Source organism: Lepidochelys kempii, chromosome 8 (assembly GCF_965140285.1).
Source record: "Lepidochelys kempii isolate rLepKem1 chromosome 8, rLepKem1.hap1, whole genome shotgun sequence".
In the NCBI taxonomy this organism is placed as follows: Eukaryota; Metazoa; Chordata; order Testudines; family Cheloniidae; genus Lepidochelys; species Lepidochelys kempii.
In genome coordinates this window covers 83,442,006-83,468,744 of record NC_136387.1, presented here as the reverse complement: position 1 = coordinate 83,468,744, position 26,739 = coordinate 83,442,006, and the positions used below count along the sequence as shown (strand labels likewise).

The window sequence follows — 26,739 nt, the reverse complement described above, 5'->3', positions numbered from 1 at the left end:
GACTGCCTTCTCCCTTTCCAACAGTTTGATGCAGACAGGGACGAAGAGGAAGTTTTCTATGACATAAGCATGGCAGTTGACAATAAGCTATTTCCTCCCAAAGAGGCAGTGGCAGGTGAGTTACTGTACAAGCAAAAGAAACTGTTTACTTTCAACATCCAATGTAGCAGTGATTTCTGTTTTTCATATCCATCAAATATTAACGAAAACACTGAAACAAACTCTTGACTACTTCCCCACCCCCTCGAAATTGCTAAAGCTGAGGTGATATCTTTTATTGGACCAACTTCTGTTGATGAAAGAGATAAGCTTTCGTGCCACACAGAGCTCTTCTTCATGTCTGGGAAGGAAATCGTATGTTTCACTGTTTGAATGGGCAAATATTTGGAGAACTGACATAATTGGAATCAGCATGGCTTGGATATGAGATCTCTGTGGGGGACCATAGAAAGGCACAAATTGGGTGTGTCACCCACAGAACAGGTTGCATTCAGTGGCTCTACAGATCGCGTAGACCCACATAGCCAAAAACCCATTGCAAGAGGAGCAGCAGGCAGCATCTGCTACTCCTCCCAGTACCCACATTAGCTGTCAATGAGCTCCGCGACACATGTTGGAGGATTTTTCCCCCTCAGCCCTTCTGTATTAGAGTGAATTTTCATGTGAACAGGAACCTTGTACCTGCCTTTGTCCTCCTTCAAAATAGGATTCAAAAATGAGGTAATCCCGTCTCCAGACTAAGAGCTATCACTTCATTAATTAGCCTTTTCTCCATATCAAACATGGGCATCAGACCAAAGAGGTTACAGTCAGTTGGGTACCTCTCTTTTTCAGACAGCGTGTGAGGATTAATAAAATAGCAGGCAATTAAAGGCTCTTTGCTTATTTCAATAATGTTTGTAAAGGTAATTAGCCCCAGTTCATTTTGTCTTTAAACTATTACCATAATTGCAGATGTAATTTGGTTCATAGTGGCTAACAAACAAGACATTATTTTCTGAACACATTCATGGCTTCACATCATCATATTTGATATGTCAAACCTTGAACTACTCTTACAAGATCCATGTGCAACCACCTATACAACAAATATTTGGAGAAAGAAAGCTATTCAGTGTGCTCCTAGATGATAATGATATTCTTTTTCATTGTGGATTCCTGAGATATATTGACTGTTGCCAAAAGCAACAACCTGTCATGAAATTCCACCACTAAAGGTTGCAATAAATTTTGTATTAGAAACATCTTACTGAGAGAAGAATGGAACTGTTATTCTAATACCAATCAGTTCTCTCTCTTTTTTTTAAATTATCTTTCCCTGGAAGATGACTTTCTAAGTTTCAGAGTAACAGCCGTGTTAGTCTGTATTCGCAAAAAGAAAAGGAGTACTTGTGGCACCTTAGAGACTAACCAATTTATTTGAGCATAAGCTTTCGTGAGCTACAGCTCACTTCATCGGATGCATACCGTGGAAACTGCAGCAGACTTCATATATACACAGAGAATATGAAACAATACCTCCTCCCACCCCACTGTCCTGCTGGTAATAGCTTATCTAAAGTGATCATCAGGTGGGCCATTTCCAGCACAAATCCAGGTTTTCTCACCCTCCACCCCCCACACAAATTCACTCTCCTGCTGGTGATAGCCCATCCAAAGTGACAACTCTTTACACAATGTGCATGACAATCAAGTTGGGCTATTTCCTGCACAAATCCAGGTTTTCTCACATCCCCCTCACCCCCATACACGCACAAACTCACTCTCCTGCTGGTAATAGCTCATCCAAACTGACCACTCTCCAAGTTTAAATCCAAGTTAAACCAGAACATCTGGGGGGGGGGTAGGAAAAAACAAGAGGACACAGGCTTGTTTTTTCCTACCCCCCCCCCAGATGTTCTGGTTTAACTTGGATTTAAACTTGGAGAGTGGTCAGTTTGGATGAGCTATTACCAGCAGGAGAGTGAGTTTGTGTGTGTATGGGGGTGGGGGGATGTGAGAAAACCTGGATTTGTGCAGGAAATAGCCCAACTTGATTGTCATGCACATTGTGTAAAGAGTTGTCACTTTGGATGGGCTATCACCAGCAGGAGAGTGAATTTGTGTGGGGGGGTGGAGGGTGAGAAAACCTGGATTTGTGCTGGAAATGGCCCACCTGATGATCACTTTAGATAAGCTATTACCAGCAGGACAGTGGGGTGGGAGGAGGTATTGTTTCATATTCTCTGTGTATATATGAAGTCTGCTGCAGTTTCCACGGTATGCATACGATGAAGTGAGCTGTAGCTCACGAAAGCTTATGCTCAAATAAATTGGTTAGTCTCTAAGGTGCCACAAGTACTCCTTTTCTTTTGACTTTCTAAGTATTTCTCTGACTTGAAATGCTGAAATGTAAGACTTATTAACTGAGTTAGACCATTCTTCAAAGAATTTCATAAACTAAAAGGACAATTTGTATTAAACCTAATTTTTTTAACCATGTAGACAAACCTAGGTTTCACAGAATTTTTTAAAAATTATTTTTATGACAATGTCAAATGTAAAAAGCGCAAATACAGTTGTTCTTAAAAAGATATATTGTGTGAGGATATTTGAGCCAGTTTATGGACTGCAAATAAAAATAATATTTAAGTTTGTGTGGGAATATATTAATACATTTCTGAAATACAAATGGTCCAAACAGCTGCTTAATTAACTTGCATCAATGTGATTCTGCTACCTTTTAATGGCAAATTAACAGCAGTTAAATTTAGACAGATCAGCATAATTTGACTCAATGATATAAATGAATATAATAAATTAACACTGGGGTACATTTCTGTGCAAGGATCCAGACATCTGTTATACGTAACCGCCCATGAGTTATACCTCGATAATAGTTTTTCACTAACAGTTCTGTGCAAGTCAGCTTCATTACAACAAAAGATGGGTCAAAATTTGAGCCAAATCTTTACTAAGAATGAACTCTCAATTTACAAGATAGCATAAATGCTGCCCTATGTGTTGAAGATGCAAAGTTTAGCACAAAAGCAAATAGAATTGTCTGAAATACTTTCTTCCTTCAATAACTTCTTCCTCTTTGTGGAGCTTATTATTTAGCTAAGGGAGCTCCAATAAAGAAGTAAACTGAAATCTTTAAAAAACTGTAATAAAACCCTTTCCATTTTTCCCCTTTGAAAAACACAGTACACAAGAAAATTAACTGATTTCTCCCCAACCCCCATAAACACGTACATGTCAAAACTGAAGGTATTTCAGATTATAAATGCACCTTTTCAGATCAGGTCTTAGTTTTTGCATTCTGTGACCCCATTCCAGCATAGCATTTAAGCATTTGTGTAACTTTAAGCACATGAGTAGCCCATTGAAGTCAATAGAATTATTCAGATACCTATGGATAGCTTTGATGTAAACTGTCATGTGCTTAATGTTACGCAAGCATTTAAATGCTGTAATGGAATGGGACAATGGAATGCAAAATGATCCACACCACCTAAGGATGTACCCCTTTGTGTTAACCATGTGCTAAAGTGCTTTGAGGCCTATATCTGTGTACAAGTTTAACGTTAGAAAGAAAGATGCAAAAAATAACAACATGAATTAAACCTTGTTTATGATTGCAGGGTATTACCAGACCACTGCTATATATAGACTAGCCATGAACATGCACTGACATTTTAAAGAAAACATTTGACAACTCTTTCTTCATCCACTTATTTGCCTGGTCCTGAGTTCAGAATTCTTTGTTTCCCCATTCATACTGATGACAGCAACACCAGTTTAGCATAAGCCTCCTGAAACTTGGTACAGAAAGTTTTAAGCAAAGTTGGGTTGAGACTTAGAACATCCACCCTCCCCCTGACTTCCCCCACATCTTTCAAGGTCTTCTGGTGTGTCAGTGGCAATTCCCACCCCCATCCTCATCACTTCCATTATTATTATACAGGTTGAACAACTGGCCCTCTCCCACTCCCATCCTCCTGAGTGAATGGCCAAGCCTGCTCTCTTCCCCTACCATCCCTGTAGTAGCAGGTTTTAGTGTGGGTCCAGCAAGTTAGGTGTGCTCCCCCTTACAGTACAGTTAGACTGGCAAACTACCTACCTCATTCTCCATTGGTACTGCAGCAATGGTATCCAAAAGCTCCACCAGGCCCCTACTGCTTTTCCTTATTCTCACAATAGCCTGTTACTACAGTGTACTGCAGGGCATCTCTTTTAGGTTTATTTCATTTCACTCACCAAAAGTACAGCTCTCTGTAGAATATTCAGAGAGTGACAGATGGTTTTCCTTTCGCTAAGTTCTCAGTGAAAACAAGAAAGAAAAAAAACCTCTCAATTTATCCTACCCTTTCTTGAACCTTGCAAAAGAGTTGGGGCTTCTGCAGTGAAAACAAGCCTCACAGTTCAAGTTAAAACTGCCATAGACAATTCACCATGTTAAAAGATACAGAACTATTATGGCTTTTCTAGTTTAAAATATATTATGCGTGACCGTTAACTTTCAGCCCAATCTTTACATTAAAAGTTTGTGGTAGTCTATTTCCCTAAAAAGTACTTAGCTTCTAAATCCAATATTTAATGTTAATGTTCCTAGTTAGGGAGGAGATACACTGCTCACAGTAGATAAGGAATATTAGTGATAGTTAATCAAATATTTTACAAAAGTGCCTTTAAAAATAATTGGCAGTTCAAGGTAGATCATTCTCAATCAAGATTCAGGTTTAGTTGAATTATATACATTATCTACCTTGGTGTAATATTAAGATTGAGACTTCAGTTGCATAAAATACAAGAAACTTAATTAAGCTTCTCATAGTAACCTTAATTCTGTCCTCTTGCACCTATCTATAAAAACAGGTATTTTCATTAGAAGCTCACAGAACACCTATGCCAAGGTACAGAATGCAGCACAGGTGCATCTCTGGTTATAAAGATGGGGAAAATGTAATCCCTTTCTACTACATTAATATAACAAATTGTTAAAGTGTACAAGAACATTTTTTTTAAAACCCCACACAAACAGATGGTGGGCCAATCCATCCCTGGTGTAAATTCCATGAAGCCAACAAGCTACATCAAGGATGAATTTAGCCAATTATAATATGGATAGCAAATTAAACAGCATTGACGTAATCTCCTTTTACAAAGCTTTATGGTTTTATTCATCATGCTATCCAGTTCTGCTCCTCATGTTCTCTCTCTTATTGTTCATCTCACCACCTACAGAGATTATTACTATGTAAATGTTAAAAACAAACAAAAATAGCTGATGCTTAAATGGGTTGGGAACTATGAAACAGTAAAGCCTTTGGGGACAGTGAATGATACAGACAGCTCTCCATATACACTGTAAAGTAAGGATTAGCTTTAATAGCGAAAAAACCATTTAATCAAAAGATTAGTGGCAGTGTTAAGACTATGTGGTCAGTAGTACCTGTTCTTCCGAAGATATTTTGCTGCATGATCACACATGCAACCCACCAGAACAGCATTCCCACTTCCCCATCCATAACCCTGACTGACTGATGACAGCAGGTCACAACAAAAAATATATTTATTAGCTGCTCTAGTGTTCTTCACTGCTCCCAAATTGGTAAATGGTGCTTAGGCCCTTTGCAGGCTTCTTGACAGCTAATTTGTAGCTGCAATCTAGAATGGACTCAAAATTTGGGTCCTAGATTTTCTCATTATTTGGAGTTTGTTATAACGTTAGGGTTTAAAATTCTGTAAATAAATGGTGTGATGACAAGTTGAAAGTTAAATAAGAGTAGTAAATTTTGTTTTTAATGAGTCTACTGAAGTGATAGCAAAAAATTAAAAGATATACTGAGTTTATGTTATCAGGAACTCAAATCATCTTGTAACAATGTGCCCTTTGAAACTTTCACAAATCCCAAATACTGGTGGGCTGTGATGAGCTATGAATGGGGCTAAATTATTACTCCAGTAGAGGGTACAGGGAACCCTTCCTTTCCCCAGAACACAGGGGACTGCCATAATCCATCTGCCAGCACTGGGGAGTTGTTGCTGGCAGAACTGGTGGTCCCAGAATAGATGTTTCTGGGATGCAGGTGCTAGGGCCCATGGCTCTATCTTGTATGTTGGTACCTCTGGACTAAGAGATTGACAGATGTCCTACCATACCAGTTTAGCCTGGGACACCTCCAGCACCTCTGGAGATATTGAGCCTTATTTTTCCAGTGCCCTGAAGTCATTTACACCAGAGCAAAGCAAATGTAAAATGCAACCATTCCGATTTACTAGTATACACAAAGTAGATTATGTCTTTCTCAGTCTATTGAGTACCATTAATTTATCTCTTTGTGTATAAAATTATTTTATTCTTCACCAACTTCATAGTTAATTAAAATTCCAGTAACATTTTTGTAGTGCATTACACAGTGTACAACACTTTGCAGAATACATGAAAGGCATTGTAATTTAGACAGTATACTAATCACATTAGAGATATCTTTTAAAAGCTACAACAATCCTAATAATGAATGGTTAAAGAACCATCACACTGATTGGTATTATTTCACATACAAATGACTCCTTGGATAGGTTTTGTTTAAAAAAAAACAAAACACATATATGGACAACGAGAGAGCCAGATTGAGATTGGAAATATAACTATGTCCCACCATGTGAAGTGAAAACTGCCAGTCCATGTCTGAAGTTTCATTTCCTTTCATACTTTAGGGCCAAATGTACTTGATCTGAGTCCAATTCTGGATTCTGGAGATATCGCTGATACCGAATTTGACTTTGAAGACCAGGTAATTGCTTATATAAGTATCTCTTCACACACACCTGCACTCATACCCCCTCATACCCTAGTCTCTTCACTCATTGCTTTCTAGTTTATGTATATGCTGTGTTTTGCCTGAGCAAGACGGATGAAATGAATATTTACACTTAAGGGCTTTTGTTGTGCCATGTAAGCAAATATGTCATAGTGAAGTAGCTATCTGGTTATGGGACAGCAATGAAGATTACTTTGGAGTTCAAAGCCCTATTCTCCATCCCTTACATTTTGCAGTTTTCTCCATGCAATTCAGAATGGTGGCACATGTGGTTCTGTTACAGACAAACAGAAGTCTGTCATGCTCAATTTCCCTGCCTCTCTAGGTGTATCCCATTTTGAGTAGGAGCAATGGTTAAACATATTTTAGAGAGGAGTTAAAAAGAAAAAGGTGTGGAATATAACCAAAACCAAGCAAACACATTCCCCACTTAACAGTGTTTATGTTAAGAGCAACCCTCCTATTGCTAAACTGTTAATAGCAACTGCAATCTCATTCCTATTGCGGGATCAAATTCAGACAGCCTTTTCCAAGTCCATGGAAAAAGAGGTGGTCAGATGGTGTGTCACCCTACTCCTTAACCCATGGAGGTATGAAAGGGCAGGACCTAGAGTCAAAGGATGGGCTCAGCCTGTTTATAGTATGTATATGCCCTGCCCTAGTTTTCCCTCCTCTCTCACAGGCTACTCCTGCCATGGCAAAGCTAGTCTGGAAGGGACTATGCATAGAGCCACAGCCTGTCACAGTACAGGTCCACACTAGAGTTACAGTATGACACTCATCTGTTAGAGAAATGGAAAAGGGCATGAATAGTGTCCTGTTAAATCTTCGCTGAAGACTCTCTCCCTATTGCACTAGCATATTTTAAAGTTAGATTTTTATAATTCTGCCTTTCACATTTTCATTTCCTCATTTGCATATTTGTTCTTGGGTTTTCTTTTGCCAAATCTGATGGAAACACCTTCAAAGTCTAATATATTCTACCCTCACTCCTACTCCAGTTTTACTCCCAGTTCTTCCCTTTAACTGTTCTTTACAGCTCTCCCCATTCCCAGCTTTTGACTCTCTCTCACTTCTGTACATCAAGCAGCCTTGCTCTCCCTTCCAAACCTTCCCTAAAGCACACACTTCCTCCAGTCATTCCTAAGCTGGCCTCTTTACCAATAAGCTCCTTAAGTTTCCTTTGTTTTTTCCTTGTCTTGTCCCTAACTCTTTAGGGCAGGGAGAGGGTCTGTTAGCATTGTAATGCAGAGTGTACCATTGTAGTACTATACAAATCCATAAAAAAATAATCATGCATTTTTAATTTTTAAATGACGGATGTGTGTGTTCCCTTGGCAAAGTATGAATCCCTGGAGAAACAGCATCCCTTAGTCCACAATCTGTGTACATAAAACCAAATTATTTTAACTGGTCCTTAAAAGTGCAGCTCATGGTTACAAAACAAGATTAACAGGAAAAAGTATATGAACTTGCTAATTTCATAGTATTGGGTCATTGCATGTATGGTTGAGTTTGGAGGCAGAGGGTTAAACTTATTTGTTTTTTAGCCATATGTTTTGTTGAGAAGGCTGATATGAAACCTTATACAATTCATTAATTGCAAGTCTTCCTCCCACTGCTTGCGGTTGACTGTCATTCCTGCCCAGAGCAGCAAATTGTCAGGTTGGCAGAGAAGCAAGATTATTGTCAACTAGGGAAAGAAGGAGAGGAAAAAAGCCGATTTGAAAACCTCCTAGCCATAAGCACCAGAAACATCTGGTGCAGTTTTAAAGCAGCTCATTGATAATGACTGCCTTAATCAGGTAGTGGGAATTACTAATATGGCCATTGATTCAAAGGTCAGGAAAACAGGTCAAGTAAAAAAAATAAAACCCACAAGACAGATTTCTATTGCTGCTTATTAATGATCTTTGTTTCTCTAAATCTGTGATAGGCATTTTATAGAAATGCATAGAAGAAACCCAGTTCTATCCAGAAGCACTTACAATCTAAATTTAGGCCTGACACAAATGAGGGAAATATATGAAAGCAAGGAAGAGAGAGATTAGGATAAGGGTTACAATCATAAAACCATCCAGTTACTCAGTGAGTGTACGTACACATCTGAAAGACTAAATTAGAAATTATCCTCAATAAAAGAAAGTAAAATGAAGTAGATTACTCGACTATGTGGAACTGCTTGTATTCAGTGCTGGAACACATTTTGACTAGGACAGTAACTTAATATCCCAATGATTTACCACATGACAGATTATTTAGTAATTGTCTCAAGCACCAACACCCTCTACAGTGGGGCTCTCAAGTGAGGTAGGCATGCATGTCTAGTTACAAGTGTGTCATGTGAGGATGTTATTGCATAAAACAGCTATCAGGAGGAATGTGAGGGCTAAGTGAGTTGGTTTCCAAGCAACCTTATGCAGCTGAGCTGCTAATATAATGGTTGAGATTTAGCAGAACATCTTGGTAGCCACTGAGCAATTAGAGGTAGATGCATTTGTGGGTTACTGCTATATGGCATGTGCTGCTTTCATTGCGGCAGATCCTCAGCAGGGACTGTGCAGCACTTGGCTCAACTGAAATGGAGGTACAAATATGCCCTTTGCACCCACTAAATTTGGGGGGGGGCTCTGTGTCAGGATGGTCCGTGAGGTAAATTAGGGCAGCCTAAGGACTTCATTATTTTATGCCACTTGCTAATGGCCCGCCAGGGGCTATTCTGGCAGCCAAAAATTCTCTCACCCACACACACCCTGTTACTGGCAGCCAGGAGGGTGAAGTGGTATAGGAACCTCTAGGACTATGCCACCCAAGGATTCCTCTACATAGAGGAGATCCTCCAGTGTACAGCTGTGCTGACTTCAGCACTGCTTTGCTCCACTGTGCAAAGCAGCATTAATTGCAGCTCAAGATCTGGCTCTCTTTTTTGTAGTTTTAAACTGATTCTGTACATTTTACACATTTATAATGTAAATTACAACAAATTGCTTATAATTAATCAATAAACAAGCTGACTGTTCCCTGCTTGCTATTCACGAATGCTTTATGAGCCTGAATATTTGCACCTCAGTAAGATCCCAAAACATTGTAAGGCAACACAAGGGAGGCCACCTAAACTGCAGAAATTTACAAAAGCAAATTTCCAGATAAGAATTACATTTCCATTTCTACTCATATCTGGAACTAACAGGTCTAACAAACAGATTCTGTGTCAGAGTTGGTGTAGACAGGTATTTTAGAAACACTGTTTAGAGAACAGTTTTGAAAAAAGACCACACAGTGCATCCAGCTCATAATGTCTTGTGAAAGAATGAACCAAATTCCACTTTGTTGCTTTACCCATATTTTTTATTGATTCACTGTCCCTAAAAAATCTCAGGACGACAATTTTTAGGACCATTCAGATCTGACTATTCCTCTTCTTCTGGGCTATGATTTCTAAGCCTGTCAAAGGGTAGATCCAATTACAGAAGTCATGCACTGCATCCTATGCCAAATCATGATGTCTGAACTGCAGCAGCTGAATTCCCTTCCTTTGCCAAAAGTCTTTCTAAGCTGGCGTCCTGATGGGCAGATCTTGGAGTTGATGTATTCTGTTTAATCAAACATTTAAATATAAAATACCTCATGTTGACATATACTAGGACTGTAACAATGGGCCTGCCAGAGGGGTATAATGCCCTTGTAGTGTTGTATATAATGAACTAGAAATAAAAAGACATTTATTGTTAAGCTAGAGGAGCACTTCAGATCCTCCACATCCAAAATATTGCTCCTGAAATTTTCAAATGTATTCATTAGATTAAGTCAGAACTCACTCAGCTAGAAGATCATAATACAACAATGTGGAAGAAGTGATTTATTCATAGTTCTTCTCATTTAGAAATGTTTTACTGCAGCATTTAAAACTGCAAGCTTACTTTAGAGTTAATGAGTATTTAAACTCAACAAGAATATTCCCAAGCTAATAATTTTATCTTCATTTGAGAGAAACCGTATCTACAACCTTTTAAAGCAGAAACTCCTTGTCCTAAACTTAAAATGCTCAAACATCTCAGATTCACCCTTATCTTCATTCTCCATCTAATTTGCAACCATAATTCCAGAATGAGATTTGTGATTCTTAGGTTTCTCACAGAGATATCTTTCTTCAGCGACACCATTTCCACAATTTCTATTTCAAAAGCCTTGGATCAAACAAAGCTCCAGCCTATCCATTGCTCCTCATCTAAGCACCAACCTTTAACTTCTATGTTGGCCTCTCTTTCTCCATTAACATCTTTTAATATCCCATGCAGTGAACCAATTAATCTAATTTGGATACATTACTCTCCTTTGATAATAAATCCAAATAGAAGGTTGCATTATTTAAGGCAATCAGATCTAGTGAAACTGCATTTACTTCACTGAAGTTAGTCCACTATCATACCTGGTACATCTCCCGAAAAAAACAAAACAAAAACAAAACCACCATATGGGTAGGCATGGACTTCTACATGGGAAGCATTCCTAGCAAATGGAAGAACTACGGTTGGATGTTCCAGCCTCCTGCTAATTCCCTGCAATTAGAGGAGGGGAGGAACTGCTGTTTAGTCAGCAAAGCAATTAGGGCTCCTTTTTTAAGGGAAATGATGGCACTTAATGACCCAACTGAAAAATAGAGAGCTGGAAAAAAGCTCCTGCTATTTCTACTCATACCAGGACCCCATCCTTGGTTTCTCATCTTTGGAGGTGACAGGATTGCTTATGACAATGGAAATATATTTTTATAGTATTCTCCCAATTTCTAATAACAATATTTCTAAAAATGAGTATTTCTATTATCTGTTTTATTTAATAAAGAAATATTTGCATTACAGACAATGCAGGTGTGTGCATCTGCACGTGCAGTCTTTGATAACAGAATTGCTTTCTGGCATGGCTATGTTGTCCTACTGCTCACTGTATTTGGTTATGCTTACTGCTGAGTTCCTTGGCCTTGCCAGAGAATTAGTTGCTATTGTGCCATTTGATGCTAGGACTCAGACATGTTTTATCTTTCAAAATTCAGTAGTTATTTTGGAGTCTATCATTTGGTCCAATTTGAGTGCATTCAGGCCAAACAAGAATATAGATTAATTGGAACCAGTGAATCATGTCAAAGAGCTTCAGAATGAAGTAGCAGATTATTTTCTTGTGAAAGGCAAAGCTTTTATGGATGGCTTCAACCAGCCTGCAGAGTAAGAATATGCCCTCATTAGATAAAGAAGAATTATGTCTAGAAAATAGGTGGAAGTTTACAATCTGAATACATGCTAACAAAGCAAGAATTAGTGAAAAACAAAACAAAATAAAAACAAACCCTACACTCCTAATAACCTAGGAGAACATGCCTTAGTCAAGAGGATAAAACCCAGATGGACAAAAATACTTTGAGGAAAAATTTTAAAAATGCTGAGTGCAATTTGCACACATATTTTTTGCCACAAAATAAATTGCCAGCTCAGATGCAGGTTTTTTTCCCCACAGCAAATCACCTGATTATGAGTGCAAATAACATTTACAAAATGGAGATGGCCAAGTATGTTTAAGATAAAAGAAAAAGTGTCAGAAATATATCAAAAAATATATCATGAGTTCAAGCAATCTCCTGTATTAAGCAAATTGCATAACCTGATCTTTGCTGCAAAGGAAAAATGTTTTATAATTAGAAAACGTTCCAGAATTACTCAAAAAGCAACAAAGAAAAGAAGGAGGAAATAGAGGGAAAGAAACTCTCTCAAAAACAGAATTACATTCTACTAACCGAAATAGCAAATTCTTGATTAGAACGTATGGCAACAACTCTTCAAGAGGGCTACAAATAAATCTGTTAGTCTTCAAGGTGCCACCAGACTCCTCATTGTTTTTATGGCTACACTATCACTTCCAGCCCAGAGTATGTAAAAAATTAGGTTTTAGGATATGCAAATATAAACAGAAAGGTATCAACTCAACCAGTGAAAAACAGACTCCGTTGCTACCAGGAGTAGAGCAACATATCCATCCTGATCCTTTGTCATAATTTAAAAACTCAACTGATAATGTCCAAGAGAGAATCAAAATGCCCTGGAAAAAATCCTGGTCAGTACTGTAGCAGAACAATTTTCAAAAGGTGAATAGACAGCAGTGAATTCAAATTCCCTTTTAACTATGGATATCAAAGATCTTCTCTCTGCTTCTACCCATATTATCTCATTTGTCACATTATTTTGTCTCTCAGTTCCCCACTTCTGGAAGGCAAGACCCATGGGAATAATCCAACACTACAGAGATGATACTTCAAGGGTTGAAATTAGAACATGACAAAGAACATGGTTCCCACCTCTATCAGCTATACAAGAACTTTTAGTTTCCACTGGGACTTTTACATCAGTCCTTCAAGATACGCAGTGATTAAATTATTTAAGAGGCTGGGTCAGACTGCAGGAGAATACGCTATGATTTTTTAATCGTACTCCAGGACATAAAGTACTTAGTAAAGTGGCAGTGGCATTCACATATGCTGTACAGCATTAATCATAAGGAATCTGACTTTAAAATATGACCATGAGCATCCAGAAGGTCACGGTCCTCCAGGTTTATCAACTCCAATGTTTTTGTTATGGTCTTTTCTCCTTCATTGATATGCAGTGGCATCACTTCAGATTATAGATCCAGATTCTGCCTTTGGAAGGAGAGAGATTATACACTGGAGGACATGAATGTCAATAAGGGGAAATGAACATTCAAATCACAGCAGAGGGTCTAAAAATCTGTCTTAACTTTAGGCAGATGAAACATGCTTAACAGAAATCGACTGAAGCCAGTGCACAATCTGTTCATTTTGAGTTGCCATGGAAACTGTCCTATTAGGGGCTAAAAAAATCAGTTCTAGAAACAAAAGAACTGTAGTTTGCCTTGAACAAAGTGCTGCTTTAATATGCTCAAAACTAAAAGTTGTTTTGGTGCTTTTATTTCATTTTGTACATCTTTCAGGATTATTCAGTTATTTCAAAAGGGTACATTCTATACCATAAAACAAATCCTATAGCTCCATTCTTCCTTATGCAGGTTATTCCCATGTAGGGGAATAGAAATGCCACTAGGATCAGCCTGCAGACTATCCTTGGAATTCTTCTGTCAGGAACAGAAGTTTGCTTCCCCATACGTGGAAGACATGAGGCTCCACAGCCAAACCCAAAGGTCTTAGTGGAGATCTGCCAGAGACAAGGTGAAACTGCCTACTACTACCCCAAGCTAATTGCCTACTGGAGCCATATTATCAGGGGCTTCCTAGAATACCCCTCAGTTGGAATGTCATTGCATGGAGGGAAACTCATGCAGGTTGCTGCAGATTTAAACATCCACAACTTCATTTTCCAAAAACCACTTGCATTTTAGGCCCCCCAGATTCTGTCAGCATCAATGTCGTGAAGTTTTGTTCTGTGGCTTGTGGAGGGGCAGGAGGGCAAAGAATCCAGTCCCCCTAGTGCCTCTAGTTTAGAAGCTTAATGGCTTACAAAACTCTAATGCCTCCAGGTATTAATACTGGGGCAGTGTACCGTCTCCCAATCTTTAGTATAGCATGCTTCTGTGCAAGTATACTTGAGCCTATAACCTACAGGTGCCCAGTTCTCACTCATGCAGAGCTCCCACTGACTTCAAGATAGCAATTACAGCAAGAGCGGGCACCAGTTCACTTTGAGCAATTCTTTGAAAAGAAATGCATCAATACAAACTATGAACTTTGGAAAGATGACTGGTGAGCAAGCTCTATTTTATAAAGAATGTTAATGCTCATTATTCACACTCACACCTATTTGCAAATCTATACAATTACTTTTTAAACTGCAGTGTCTGCACAAGTGCTATTTTACTCTACTGGGTACAAAAATTGCTCTTTAAAATATTTATTCATATTGTATCAAAGCAATAGAATGGCTCCTTTGGGTACAATGTATACGTTTTAAAAAATCCTTTGCATATTTGCCTGAGAGTCAGCATTTGTCATCAAATGCATCCTTCCTCCAGCTCTGCATCCTACATCCTCTCAGTGTCTCCTCCTTTCTGAGTTACATGCTTTTGCAACACATTTTAGTAGGGTTAAATTTGCCTTTCCATGCCCTTTGGCCAAGGGAAGTGTGGAGCGGCCTGGTTTGAGAGCTCCTTCCTGGAAGGTCCTTCTCCAGGACGGAACTGCATGAAAATCACACTCAAAAGAAACTCTTTGTTTTATAAAGAGTTATAAAAAAGTAGATAGAAAAAGGATTTAATACACTGTAAATGGCTGTCTCTACAATATCTAGATTTATACTTGGCCAAAAGATTCACTAGATAAGGCTTTCTCAGTTTCAGTTTCAGAAGAGAAAACAACTTACATCTTTCTAAGAGCAAATTCTAGGATCCGATACCTTTTATCACAAACCCTACATGCAGCCGCCTTTTCCTGTGATGCCCCCCATGTCCTGGTATCCAGTGTCTTTCATGCAGTAAACAATTAACATATTACAAGGGCCCTCTTTTCTGCAGATTTATTTCCTGGGAGTACATCTCTCCCTACCTTAAACCAGTCTGTCTGGTGCTCTGGGAGTGTGTATCTGCTCTTTTACACATGGCCGGTGAAATCTGGGCTCAGCTATTCTGTGATAATAACCAGTTATATTCATCATCTTAAAGGTCTTCTATTCCAGGAGGTGTTTACTCATCATCTGGACATACATGCTGTCAGAAAGCCAAACTCTCCCACCACCAAACCTTTTTCTGTAGTGCCAAAATATAATTGAGAAATTAAAGGAGAAGGGAGAGAGGTTTGTACCTGGACAGTACTATTTGAGAGCCATAGGTAAATAATACATAGTGTTATGGGGAGTTGTAAGTGGGTGAGGTTAGAGAAAAGCTGGCAGAATGTGAAGTGAAAGAAAATGTGGTTTTGGCTGGGTACTGTTTATAGCACGATCTAGTAGGAAGCAAACGTGCACGAGGACTGTGGCTGCATTAAGGACTGTTGGATTTAAAAACCATGTGCTTTTGCCTCATTGTATTTGGATACTCCTGCTCCAGTATTATTTTATCTTTTGAGTTCCACTATTTTAATCTTTCATTATACACATGGATATGAATAGAGGGGGGTACATTTAAAACAAAAATTAAAATGATTAAAACCCCCAAGAAAATTAAAAGTGAAGGTTATATTCTGTCCTTGACTCAGGATTTTGGATCTTTTTATTCTCAAAACTACATGAGTTCAGGCGTCCACTTTGAATTTTCTGTCTTTTTTAGTTTGCTTCATAGCTTTGGGGCTTTATTTTTCAAAGCAGGTTGCTATTTTTCTGCTTTAGTTCGACTTTGTGCCCAAAATATACAAAAGCATGTGTCCCCTTTTGGGAAGGACTGTTTCTGAACCAATAAAAGTTTCTCAGATAATAGTGTCACATTAAAATAGGAGTTAAGTTTTAGAATTTGTGGCCTGATTTTCAGATGGGCCAAGTACCCCCAGCTCCATAGGACAGTATTTTATTTAAAAACAAAAAACAAACCCCAGAGCAATATGGAATGTAATAGCTTTAAAAAAAACACACACCCAAATTCTCAAATAATCTTCCCCAACTGGCCTGAACTCTTTCTCCTTTATATAAACTTTCAATACAGAACTTCTTCTTTCTTCTTTCCTGGAAGAAAACTCTAGTGGTATGCAGTTCTCAGGCCCATATGCAATCACATAGAAGCCAAAAACCACTTTCACCCCTAGATCTCTTTCAGGTGCTTTTCATATTTCAGTTTTCCACTGAATAGGTTATTATCATATTATTTTCCCCTAGCTTATTTTTTCCAGCTTGAAACCCATTGTAGTTTTCTGTCAATATTTCTCCTCTGTCCCTCTTTGTTTTATTTCTCCATTCCCATTATTATTTGCATCTTCACCCAATTGATCATCTTCTGCAGATTTCCAATGTGCTGTGTAGTCCCTTTATCACAGAAGGAGGAGTGTTTCTGCCAGCATAGGAACACCACATCCTGGAATGACATTAGCTACAGTGAGAGAAGTAATCTTCTGTCAGCATAGATGTGTCAAACACTGGGGTTTTTGTCAGCATAGCTATGTCAGGCAGGGATGTGAAAAAACACAGAAGAGGGCTTCTGGCAGCATAGTTAATGTCAAGGGGGATGTTCCTATACTGGCAGAACTCCTCCTGTTAGTGTGTATCACATCTACACATCAGGCTCAACGGGTAGTGATCAATGGCTTCATGTCTAGTTGGCAGCCGGTATCTAGTGGAGTGCCCCAAGGGTCGGTCCTGGGCCGGTTTTGTTCAATATCTTCATAAATGATCTGGAGGATGGTGTGGATTGCACCCTCAGCAAGTTTGCAGATGACACTAAACTGGGAGGAGAGGTAGATACGCTGGAGGGTAGGGATAGGATACAGAGGGACCTAGACAAATTGGAGGATTGGGCCAAAAGAAATCTGATGAGGTTCAACAAAGACAAGTGCAGAGTCCTGCACTTACGACAGAAGAATCCAATGCACCGCTACAGACTAGGGACCGAATGGCTCGGCAGCAGTTCTGCAGAAAAGGACCTAGGGGTTACGGGGTTGGATGAGAAGCTGGATATGAGTCAACAGTGTGCCCTTGTGGCCAAGAAGGCCAATGGCATTTTGGGATGTATAAGTAGGGGCATTGCCAGCAGATCGAGGGACGCGATTGTTCCCCTGTATTCGACACTGGTGAGGCCTCATCTGTGTCCAGTTTTGGGCCCCACACTACACGAAGGATGTGGAAAAATTGGAAAGAGTCCAGCGGAGGGCAACAAAAATGATTAGGGGACTGGAACACATGAGTTATGAGGAGAGGCTGAGGGAACACTGGATGTTTAGTCAACGGAAGAGAAGAATGAGGGGGGATTTGATAGCTGCTTTTAACTACCTGAAAGGTGGACCAAAGAGGATGGCTCTAGACTGTTCTCAGTGGTAGCAGATGACAGAACAAGGAGTAATGGTCTCAAGTTGCAGTGGGGGAGATTTAGGTTGGATATTAGGAAAAACTTTTTCACTAGGAGGGTGGTGAAACACTGGAATGCGTTACCTAGGGAGGTGGTGGAATCTCCTTCCTTAGAAGTTTTTAAGGTCAGGCTTGACAAAGCCCTGGCTGGGATGATTTAATTGGGGATCAGTCCTGCTTTGAGCAGGGGGTTGGACTAGATGACCTCCTGAGGTCCCTTCCAACCTTGATAGTCTATGATACACTAGTAGCCAGCATAGCTATATCGGCATAGTTGTGCCAGCATCGGCTCTACAGGGCAACCATAGCCTTTATTGCTAGACTTCTAGTGAGTTTCTAATCCATAATACAAAGGTTTTAATTCAAGCCAATTTGAATTAGTTTGTCATTTAAGATTTTGTGAGGAACAAATGTGTTGTTAAAATCCCTTTACAATTAGTTGTTTAACATTGATCTGTAGAGTCTATTTAATTTTTCTGAAGATACTGCTAATTGAATATAAGTAAGGATAATACTGGCAAATTCCTTATTACTTCCTAACTGTCCATACTCCTTTTCTTTTCTTTTTTTAAGGCTAATTTAAAAACACCCTTTAGGAGCTCAGATGTCTTAAAATCACTACTGGCTTTTAGTCTTCCAGATATATTAATGATCCCAGGCCAAATCTGGTACTAGTCTTTAAAAGAAATAAGAAAGAGAAATGATAGCAATTACTACTTGATCATCTAAATTCAATCCCTTGAAAAACAATAACAATGAGGAGCCCGGTGGCACCTTAAAGACTAACAGATTTATTTGGGCATAAGCTTTCAAGGGTTAAACACCCACTTCTTCAGATGCATGGAGTGAAAATTACAGATACAGGTATAAATATATATTGGCACACGAAGAGAAGGGAGTTACCTTACAAGCGGAGAACCAGTGTTGAAGCCCAATTTAGTCAGGGTGAATGTGGTCTACTCCCAATAACGGATGAGGAGGTGTCAATACCAAGAGAGGAAAAATGGCTTTTTTAGTGAGCCAGCCACTCCCAGTCCCTATTCAAGTCCAAATTGATGGTGTTAAGTTTGCAAATGAACTGTAGGTCTGCAGTTTCTCTTTGAAGTCTGTTTTTGAAGTTTTTTTGTTGAAGAATGGCTACTTTTAAATCTGTTATTGAATGTCCAGGGAGATTTAAGTGTTCTCCTACTGGCTTTTGTATGTTACCATTCCTGATGTCTGATTTGTGTCCATTTATCCTTTTTTGTAGATACAGACTAACACAGCTACCCCTCTGATACTTTGTAAAACAATGGAATTTGATTTGCTTCATTGTCCACATACTGCAAAGTAGTCTCTTATTGCTCCCTTAGTGCCTTTAGATACTTGGACCAGCAGCCCAAATATAACTTAAAACTTCTTGAAGTTGCATGTCTGTCAAGGTTACTTGTAGCTGGAGTAGACTTTTCTGACACTAGTCTGTATGCATCTACAGCATTCACAAATGCCTTTATAGGTCAGCTCTGAGTGGGTTGCAGGGCTCCAATGCAGAGTGTCTGCTACTACCAGATTTTTTCCAGGAAAGTAATTTGCAATTGGATTGAATCTCATTAATTTTATCAATAGACGCTGGCATTTCAGTAGTGCTTGATTCAGGTCTTTTCCATTGATGAGCGTTACAAGCAGTTTATGGTCTGTTATCAGTATAAAAGAATCCAATCCACAGAAACATGTAAAAGTTTTCACATGCCCACATGCTTCCCAGGCACTCCTTTCCAATCTGTACATATCATTTTTCCTGTTTCTTTGAGTATGCGAGAGAAAAATGCAACAACATGGATCTGAGTGGAAGCCAGATGCAACAATACACCATCTAAGCTATAGCTGCTTGCATCTGCATTGACCATTGTGGGTTTGTTCACATCATAGTATTTGAACTGGAGCTGTTGAAATCATTTTTACCTTTTTGAAGGCAAATTTCTTTATTTGGCTCCAAACCCACTATGTATTAGACTTTAATAGTTCATCCGGTGGTTTTCTCATTGTAGAAAGGTCTTGTAGGTATAAACCTAGGTAATTCACCTTACTGAGAACACATCTCAGTTCTGGTACATTTGTTGATGCATTCAGTTCTTGAATTGCTTTTTCTTTCTCATGGCTATGACTGATTTAATCTTTGTTTATTGTCTGCCCCTCAAAAAACTTGATTTGGGGTAGGTGGAAAATACACTTGTCCTTGTTTAGCTTCCATTCAGAATGACTAATTAGGGGCTTAAAACTTCATTGAGGGTTTTGTTGTGTTCTTCCATCCAAGACCCATATTGTCTATGAAAAGTGCAACTCCATTTGTGTTTGTGAATTGTTTTGTCATCTTTCTTTGGAAAATTTCAGGTGAACTGATAATCCCAAATGGTAATCTTCAAAAGCAAAATTTCCCAGAGTGTGTGATAAATGTGGTCAGTTTAGAACTCTGACTAAGCAAAATTTGCCAGAATCCACTTGAGGCATCCAGCTTGGAGAACACTGTAGCTCCTTTTGTTTGGGGGAGAAAATCATTCAGTATTGGGAGGATATATTTTTCTCACAACAGCTTCAATCAGTATTTAAAGATCCACACATTTATATTTTTCCATTTTTCTTTATAACCAGTACCATTGGGTTACACCAATCTGTTGGCTCAGAGATTTTCTACATAGTGCTAACCTATTCCATTCTCTTTAATTCAGTTTCTACTTTATGAAGCCATGGGATAGGAATCCTGCAAGGTGTGTGTAGGCTTTGTGGTTCAGCAATGTCTGTTGATGTTTTTTGTATTGGATCTCCTTTCAAAAGTCCAGTATCACCAAATACCCCATCGAGTTCTTCAGCCTCTCTTACTGATGCTCATCATGGCTGCCACACTGCAGTTGAGAAGGTTGTTGGTCTTTGATCACATACAAAGACAAAAGCTGTGCATTCAGCATGTAAGTTTTCTGTGGTGAACTGGTCCATGCAGTTCAGAATACCTCAACTGCAAATCAAGGCTGTGTCAAGTGATTTCAGCTCCACGAGGGATTGAAGGTGATTGTAAATTCCTTCTGAAATGACAGTCACATCTGCTCTGGAGTCAATTTTAGTCAGTCTTTCCACAAATACTCATTTTAACTCTCCAGGCATGCTTGTGTAGTCACATGATGGAACCCAGCAACAATGGCTCTTATTCTCTCTAATCATAGTTCGCTCTCTCAGTGCTTCAGCATGGCAAACAGCTGCAAAATGACCATATTTTATGCATTATTACATATTTCACCTTTAGCTGAACACATATCTTGAGCTATGAAATCTTCCACATATTGTACATTCATTCAGAAAGGCTTTGTAGTTTGGCTGGAATTTTCCCCCCTCTCAGGCTCAGGAGTCTTATGATAATTACTTTTAGCAGTCATGCTGCAGCTGTTTAAAGCTTATAAACTAGTTCCTTGTTTTTTCAAGTCTGGCAAGTTTGTTTTGCTGCTTCACAAGTTCAGAATGCTTTGCTACTTGAATAGCTGTGTGAAGTGTCAGGTCTGCCTTTAATTGTAGCTGCTGTGAAAGACTGCCTGTCTCTAATATTTTCATGTTTTGCAGTTCCAAATATCACACTTTTCAGCCAATACATGCAGAGCTTTTACAAAAGATTCATTTTCTCCTTGTTCTTGAATTCTTTGGTGAAAACATGCTCTTTCATACACCACATTTCTCAAAGATATAAAGTATGCATCAAATATAGCCAGAACTCTTTCACTGAGATCTTTATGACTGTCTTCAGTAAAGGGAAAATATTTAAAGATATACTCTGCCTACCTTCTCATAGCATAAATTAAAATTTATATATTGTGACGAGACGGCCGATGTTCATATGGTGGGTCCTGGGCTTTTCTTGGGGGAGGCTAAGACACTACTCCTTATCTCTGCTCTTGGGTGCCGAGGGCCCCGCTAGTGGCCCAAGAAGATCATAGAGGAGGGAAGTGGGGGAGGGGTCTGGGTTTGCTCCTCGCTCTGAGTTCCAGCCCCTCTAAACCCCCTTAGGTGGAGTTACCCTCAGTCCTTAGACCTGGAGGGAGGGAGTCTCCTTGTCCTGCTGGGGCAGGGTCTCCCTTACTTCAGTTCTCTGGTCTTCACAACATACTTCCAAGCTCCAGTCCTCTCTCCTTCCTCCTCCTCCTATGACTGCCTGAAGCAGGGGGTTTCATTAGGTTCCTGACAGGGCCTTAATTGACAACAGGTGCTCCAATTAACCTGCAGCAACCTTCCCTAGTCTACAGGGAACCACGCTTTAATTAGCCTAGGGTTTATATATTTCCCCTCTAACACTCTACCACTTCTCCCTGGCCCTCCTGTATCACAATATATATATTATACACACACACACACACACATGTTTATCTCAAATTTTCTTATGGAGTTTTGTAGCAATTTGAAATTTTGTGAAATATTGTTTCCAGTCTGTCCATTCTGAAAGTCTATCAAAGATAAAATTCTCTGAGGCATTGAAGAATGGCATGTTGATGAGATCCTGCAACATTTGTTGTATATTTTCCCCCTTCTGTCCCCTTCTTCCTTCTGTTTCTGTTCCCTTCTGACACCATGTCATTTACACCTTGCACACCATAGACTTTTCTATCAGATATGGACTGACTACAGAGCTTCCTTCCCTGGGAGATGCACCAGAAAGGTGTTCAGGTTAAGAGGCATTAATGACCAGTCCATGGACTGGCACCGATCCCAGAGATCTCCTTGGTGCACAGTATAGAAAGGCAGTAAGCTGGTCCCTGGTATCAAAAAGATTGAGAAACACTGCTTTAATTCATTGCCAGGAATGGCTGTTGTGAATTTAAGTTTGATTTGAAGCACACATGTTCCATATTGTAATACTGGTCATTGAAAATACTTCTGGTTCTGGTTTAATGCAATTCTATTGACACAGGAAAGGAACTATAGATATCAGTGTCACCACTACAGTTGGCTACTCTACTTGTTCAGATGTCCAAAATTCATCATTGGATGCAACAGATAGCCTCTCTTCTTAGTACCAGAAAGTGAATCAAATAATATTCCTTCCCATTTTGTTGCTGAGGGATGACCTCTATGACTCTCATTTGGAGGAGAGAGAAAGCAGAGTAGTTTCTCATGAGGTTCCCTTGGAGCATTGGGAAGCAGATGCGTGGCTGTCATGGAGTGTGACTGTATAAAGTAACCTCTTTCAACTTTCTTTACAATTTCCAATGTTAGATTTAGGAGAGAAGAGCGGGACAGAGAGAACAAAGCTCTTGGAGGGCTGTTTGAAATCCCCCCTAGCATCAGAACTTTCCTTATGGAATGATACTGTTGAGTCTGTAGACATCAAGCCTTTTGGGGGGTCTGAGGTTGCTGTTCCCGGACTCAGACCAGGAACTCCAGTGTGCCTGAATGCTTTGTAAACTATGAGCAGATATATGCCTAGTAGATCACACCTACATGCATTTTAGATCATCAGATGAACTCTAAAACCACGCAGAATATACCTGAGACTGGATCATCTTGAAACAAGCAAGTCATACATCCAAAACTTCCCCTGCTGACAGCCACCTCATGATGCTTTCTGATTCTCAGGCAGGTCTCCCCATATTATTATTAATCCCTCGGAAGGTTTGGCATCCTTTGCTGATCTTCAGGGGTACCAGCTGCAAACATTTTGGATCTTGTTTTAATACTACTCTACAAACAACAACTATACAATAGACACAGAGCAGAATTGGCAAGTGGATTGAATTCAGAACTGTAACCTGGATTGCCTTGCTGCCGTAGCCTCCGATTTGGATGGCTCACAGACTGCCACCAGCAGGCAGGTCACTCCCAGATGTGTTTGTGTGACTGCAGCCTGCCAGTCACAGCCTGGCTCTCACCAGCCTGGGTTACACTGAAGGGTCATCCCAACACACTCCCAGTCTTTAATTTTTCCCCAGAAAAGTACGTCTTCTACAGTAGAACCTCAGAGTTATGGACACCTTGGGAAGGGAAGTTGTAACTCTGAACAAGCCATTATGGGATGTTCCTCAGGGTGGACTGCTTGGAGGGGGGGGATCGCAGCTCTGCAGTGGCTGCCCAGTGAGTAGGGGTGGGGAAAGGCAACTGGTTCTAGCCCCCTGGCTGCAAGGGTGATAAGTGAGGCATCTGGGGCACCACAGTGTCAGTGGGCACGTACTGCAGGCTCTGGCATTTTAAATCTGAGCTGCTCCTCCAGAGTGCAGCATGCAGGCAGGAGCTCGTGCTCTGGCTCCTTCAGCTTATGCTCCAGGCCAGGTTTCAGTAACAGCTTGGAAAGTTTCTTTCCCAGGGCTCTGAGCTTACAAGCTTGTCCCTCTCCTAGCCAGGGGGAAGGGAGAGGGGAAAACAGCATTCACCTCCTCCTACCTGTAAGTGGCTGCCCCACACCATGGCGAGTAGGGGATGGGATGGGGACAGGCAGCCCAGATGTGCCTACCTTTAAGATGCAACACGGGCTCAGTACAGTATTTACTTTTTTACCCTGTCTCTGCTGCTGCCTGATTGGTTACTTCTGATTTCACATGGTGTCTGGTTGACTGGTCAGTCTGTAACTCTGGTGTTTGTATCTTTGAGGTTCTACTCTACTGCCCAGCCCTCTCCTGGACAGTCCAAATATACTAAGTATATTCCCTTTAAGGGAATAACAAGCTGCTGGATATTATCTTAACTAGAGTTACTCAGACACTAAGTTAAATACACTGGATTAGATAAAACAAGTTTATTAACTACAAAGAGATAGATTTTGAGTACAAGTAATAAGGCATAAAAAGTCAGAATTGGATGCAAGAAAAAGAAAGATAATCCCCTTCTAGTGCCTGACAAACTATATTAAATTAAAGCAAAGTTTCTCACCACATGCTTCTAGCAGAATTAGTGACCAAATGCTTCAGGTCAGGATCCCTTCCCCAGAGTGCAACAGCTGTTTCCTTTCTCTTCTGGGGTGCGAATAATGAGATAGACAAAAAGAGAGAGAGAGAGAGAAAGTGTCTTGGGGTGTTCAACTTTTTTTTTTTGGTTTAAAACAGTTTTTACTCCCACTTTGAAAAACATTTTCAGCTGAGAACAGGGTGACAGGCAGTCTGCTGGAAGAAGGATATTCCCTGCTGGGCTTTTTCACCTGTGTGACCTCTTCCCCCTTCCTGACTGATGACTGTTTACTGCTTAAATGCAAATTAAGACAAGCATACACTCCTTTGTTCAAGACAGGTCTGTTTGACTAGTTTGGTGCTAGGTGAGTACGTATTTTTATCACCATATAGGGGAATTTTTTTATTTTATGCATAAAGCTGCTATACACATTTTACCATGATATTAATGATTAGCAAGTTATGAGTTTTCAAATTATCTCACAAGGCATACCTTGTATAAAAATTATTACAAATAGTGTGAGGGTGTGAACATAGGGTGTAGTCCCTCACAGCCCTACAGCATGACGTTTAATATCCCTTCAAGAATTTTTGTTAGCAATAACAATTATACCTCTGGATATTCTTGAAATCTTTTTGCTATGATAAAAATTGACCATTTAATCTTATTTATTTTCTCTCTCCTAGCCAATTTCTGATCCATGACAATACTTTTCTTCTTCCTTCATGACTACTTAGTTTCTTTAATGTCTTGTAGGTGACCATGTCAAAGACCTTTTAAGTCTAAATTATGCAACTAGTTCTCTTTTATCCACTGCTTTGACACATTCAAATAATAAATTAAATAAATAATAGACTAGTAAAACATGATTTTCCTCTGACACATCAGCTTTCTCCATATCTGTTCATATCCCCTGTGCTGGTCTTTATTTTCTTTCAGAACACATTCACACACACTTTAAAAGCACCATCCATTATAAAAACATTCCACTTTCTTTATATGAATGTGATTTATGAGTCACAATTGACCATTATCACCACCTACAAAGATCTGAGTAGTGCTATAACATTCCCTCTAATATGCTGTGACTTACTGTCAACCCATTTTATTATAACAGTTATTTCAAGTCCCAATCATTACACTCAGAAAGTTAAACATATTAACCTATAACAATATTCAATATAGATTAACTACCTTCTAATGAATTAAATGACAAGAAAAGGTCTTATTATAACCCAAACTATATAACAGGACATTGTTTTATCAATATTTCTGCTATTATCATTAGATCACATCCATGGTAACTTATTGTACTCCTGATATTATACTTCCAACAGCTAATAATCATCTCAGTCTAAAATCTGTCTTCCCAATTTGAAAAAGGTAGGATATGTACTCTGTTTGTTCAGTTATAGGCAGCTAGATCCCCTCTACCTGATGATCCTTCAGACAGTACGACTACATCTGTTAGTTGGGTTCAAGTGCAATTGTCCAACCCAAGAACTCTGTTATAATCCACCACCAAAGAATAAACTATATTTATGGACAACCTTACCTTGACCTACCTGCACCAGTAACACTGGACTAGCAACTGCCCATCAAATATCTCTATTAAAAGATAGATATCCCCTAACCTCAGTATGAGTTACACGAGCCTCAGCTAAATGGAAACAGCTGGCTCAAGAATATAAAGACATTTCTACTACTGAATCGCTATATTCCTGATGGTCGTCTCTTACAATGAACCACTTTCAACCTAATTATTCCTGGCACCACCTCTTCAGTTCCTTTCCTTATGTGATCATTAGCCAAGTCTTACAGTTCTTCTCCAGAGCCCTCTGGTATACAGGCAGAGCCCACCATCATCACTGCAAGCCAACAAATCCTTTACATCTTAATCACTTTCAAGACCCATCTGCTAAAAATTAATACATATAAATAAGTATTTAAATTAAAATCTTAGTTGACTGGCTTAACCACTGACATAAGCCCCTGCCTACCCTATACAAAACGACAGTCCAAGAGAAATCTACTCACCAACT

At 39.5% G+C, this 26,739-nt stretch overlaps 1 protein-coding gene across 1 annotated transcript in view; it reads left to right on the top strand.

The window, feature by feature from the left end:
- The window catches only part of AK5 (adenylate kinase 5), a 150,282-nt gene that overhangs the window by 75,967 nt on the left and 47,576 nt on the right, over window positions 1-26,739 (top strand). Inside the window, exons 7-8 of the mRNA XM_073357295.2 lie at window positions 25-115; window positions 6,703-6,779. Coding sequence (XP_073213396.1) covers window positions 25-115; window positions 6,703-6,779 — 168 coding nt within the window. The remainder of the gene's footprint in view (window positions 1-24; window positions 116-6,702; window positions 6,780-26,739) is intronic.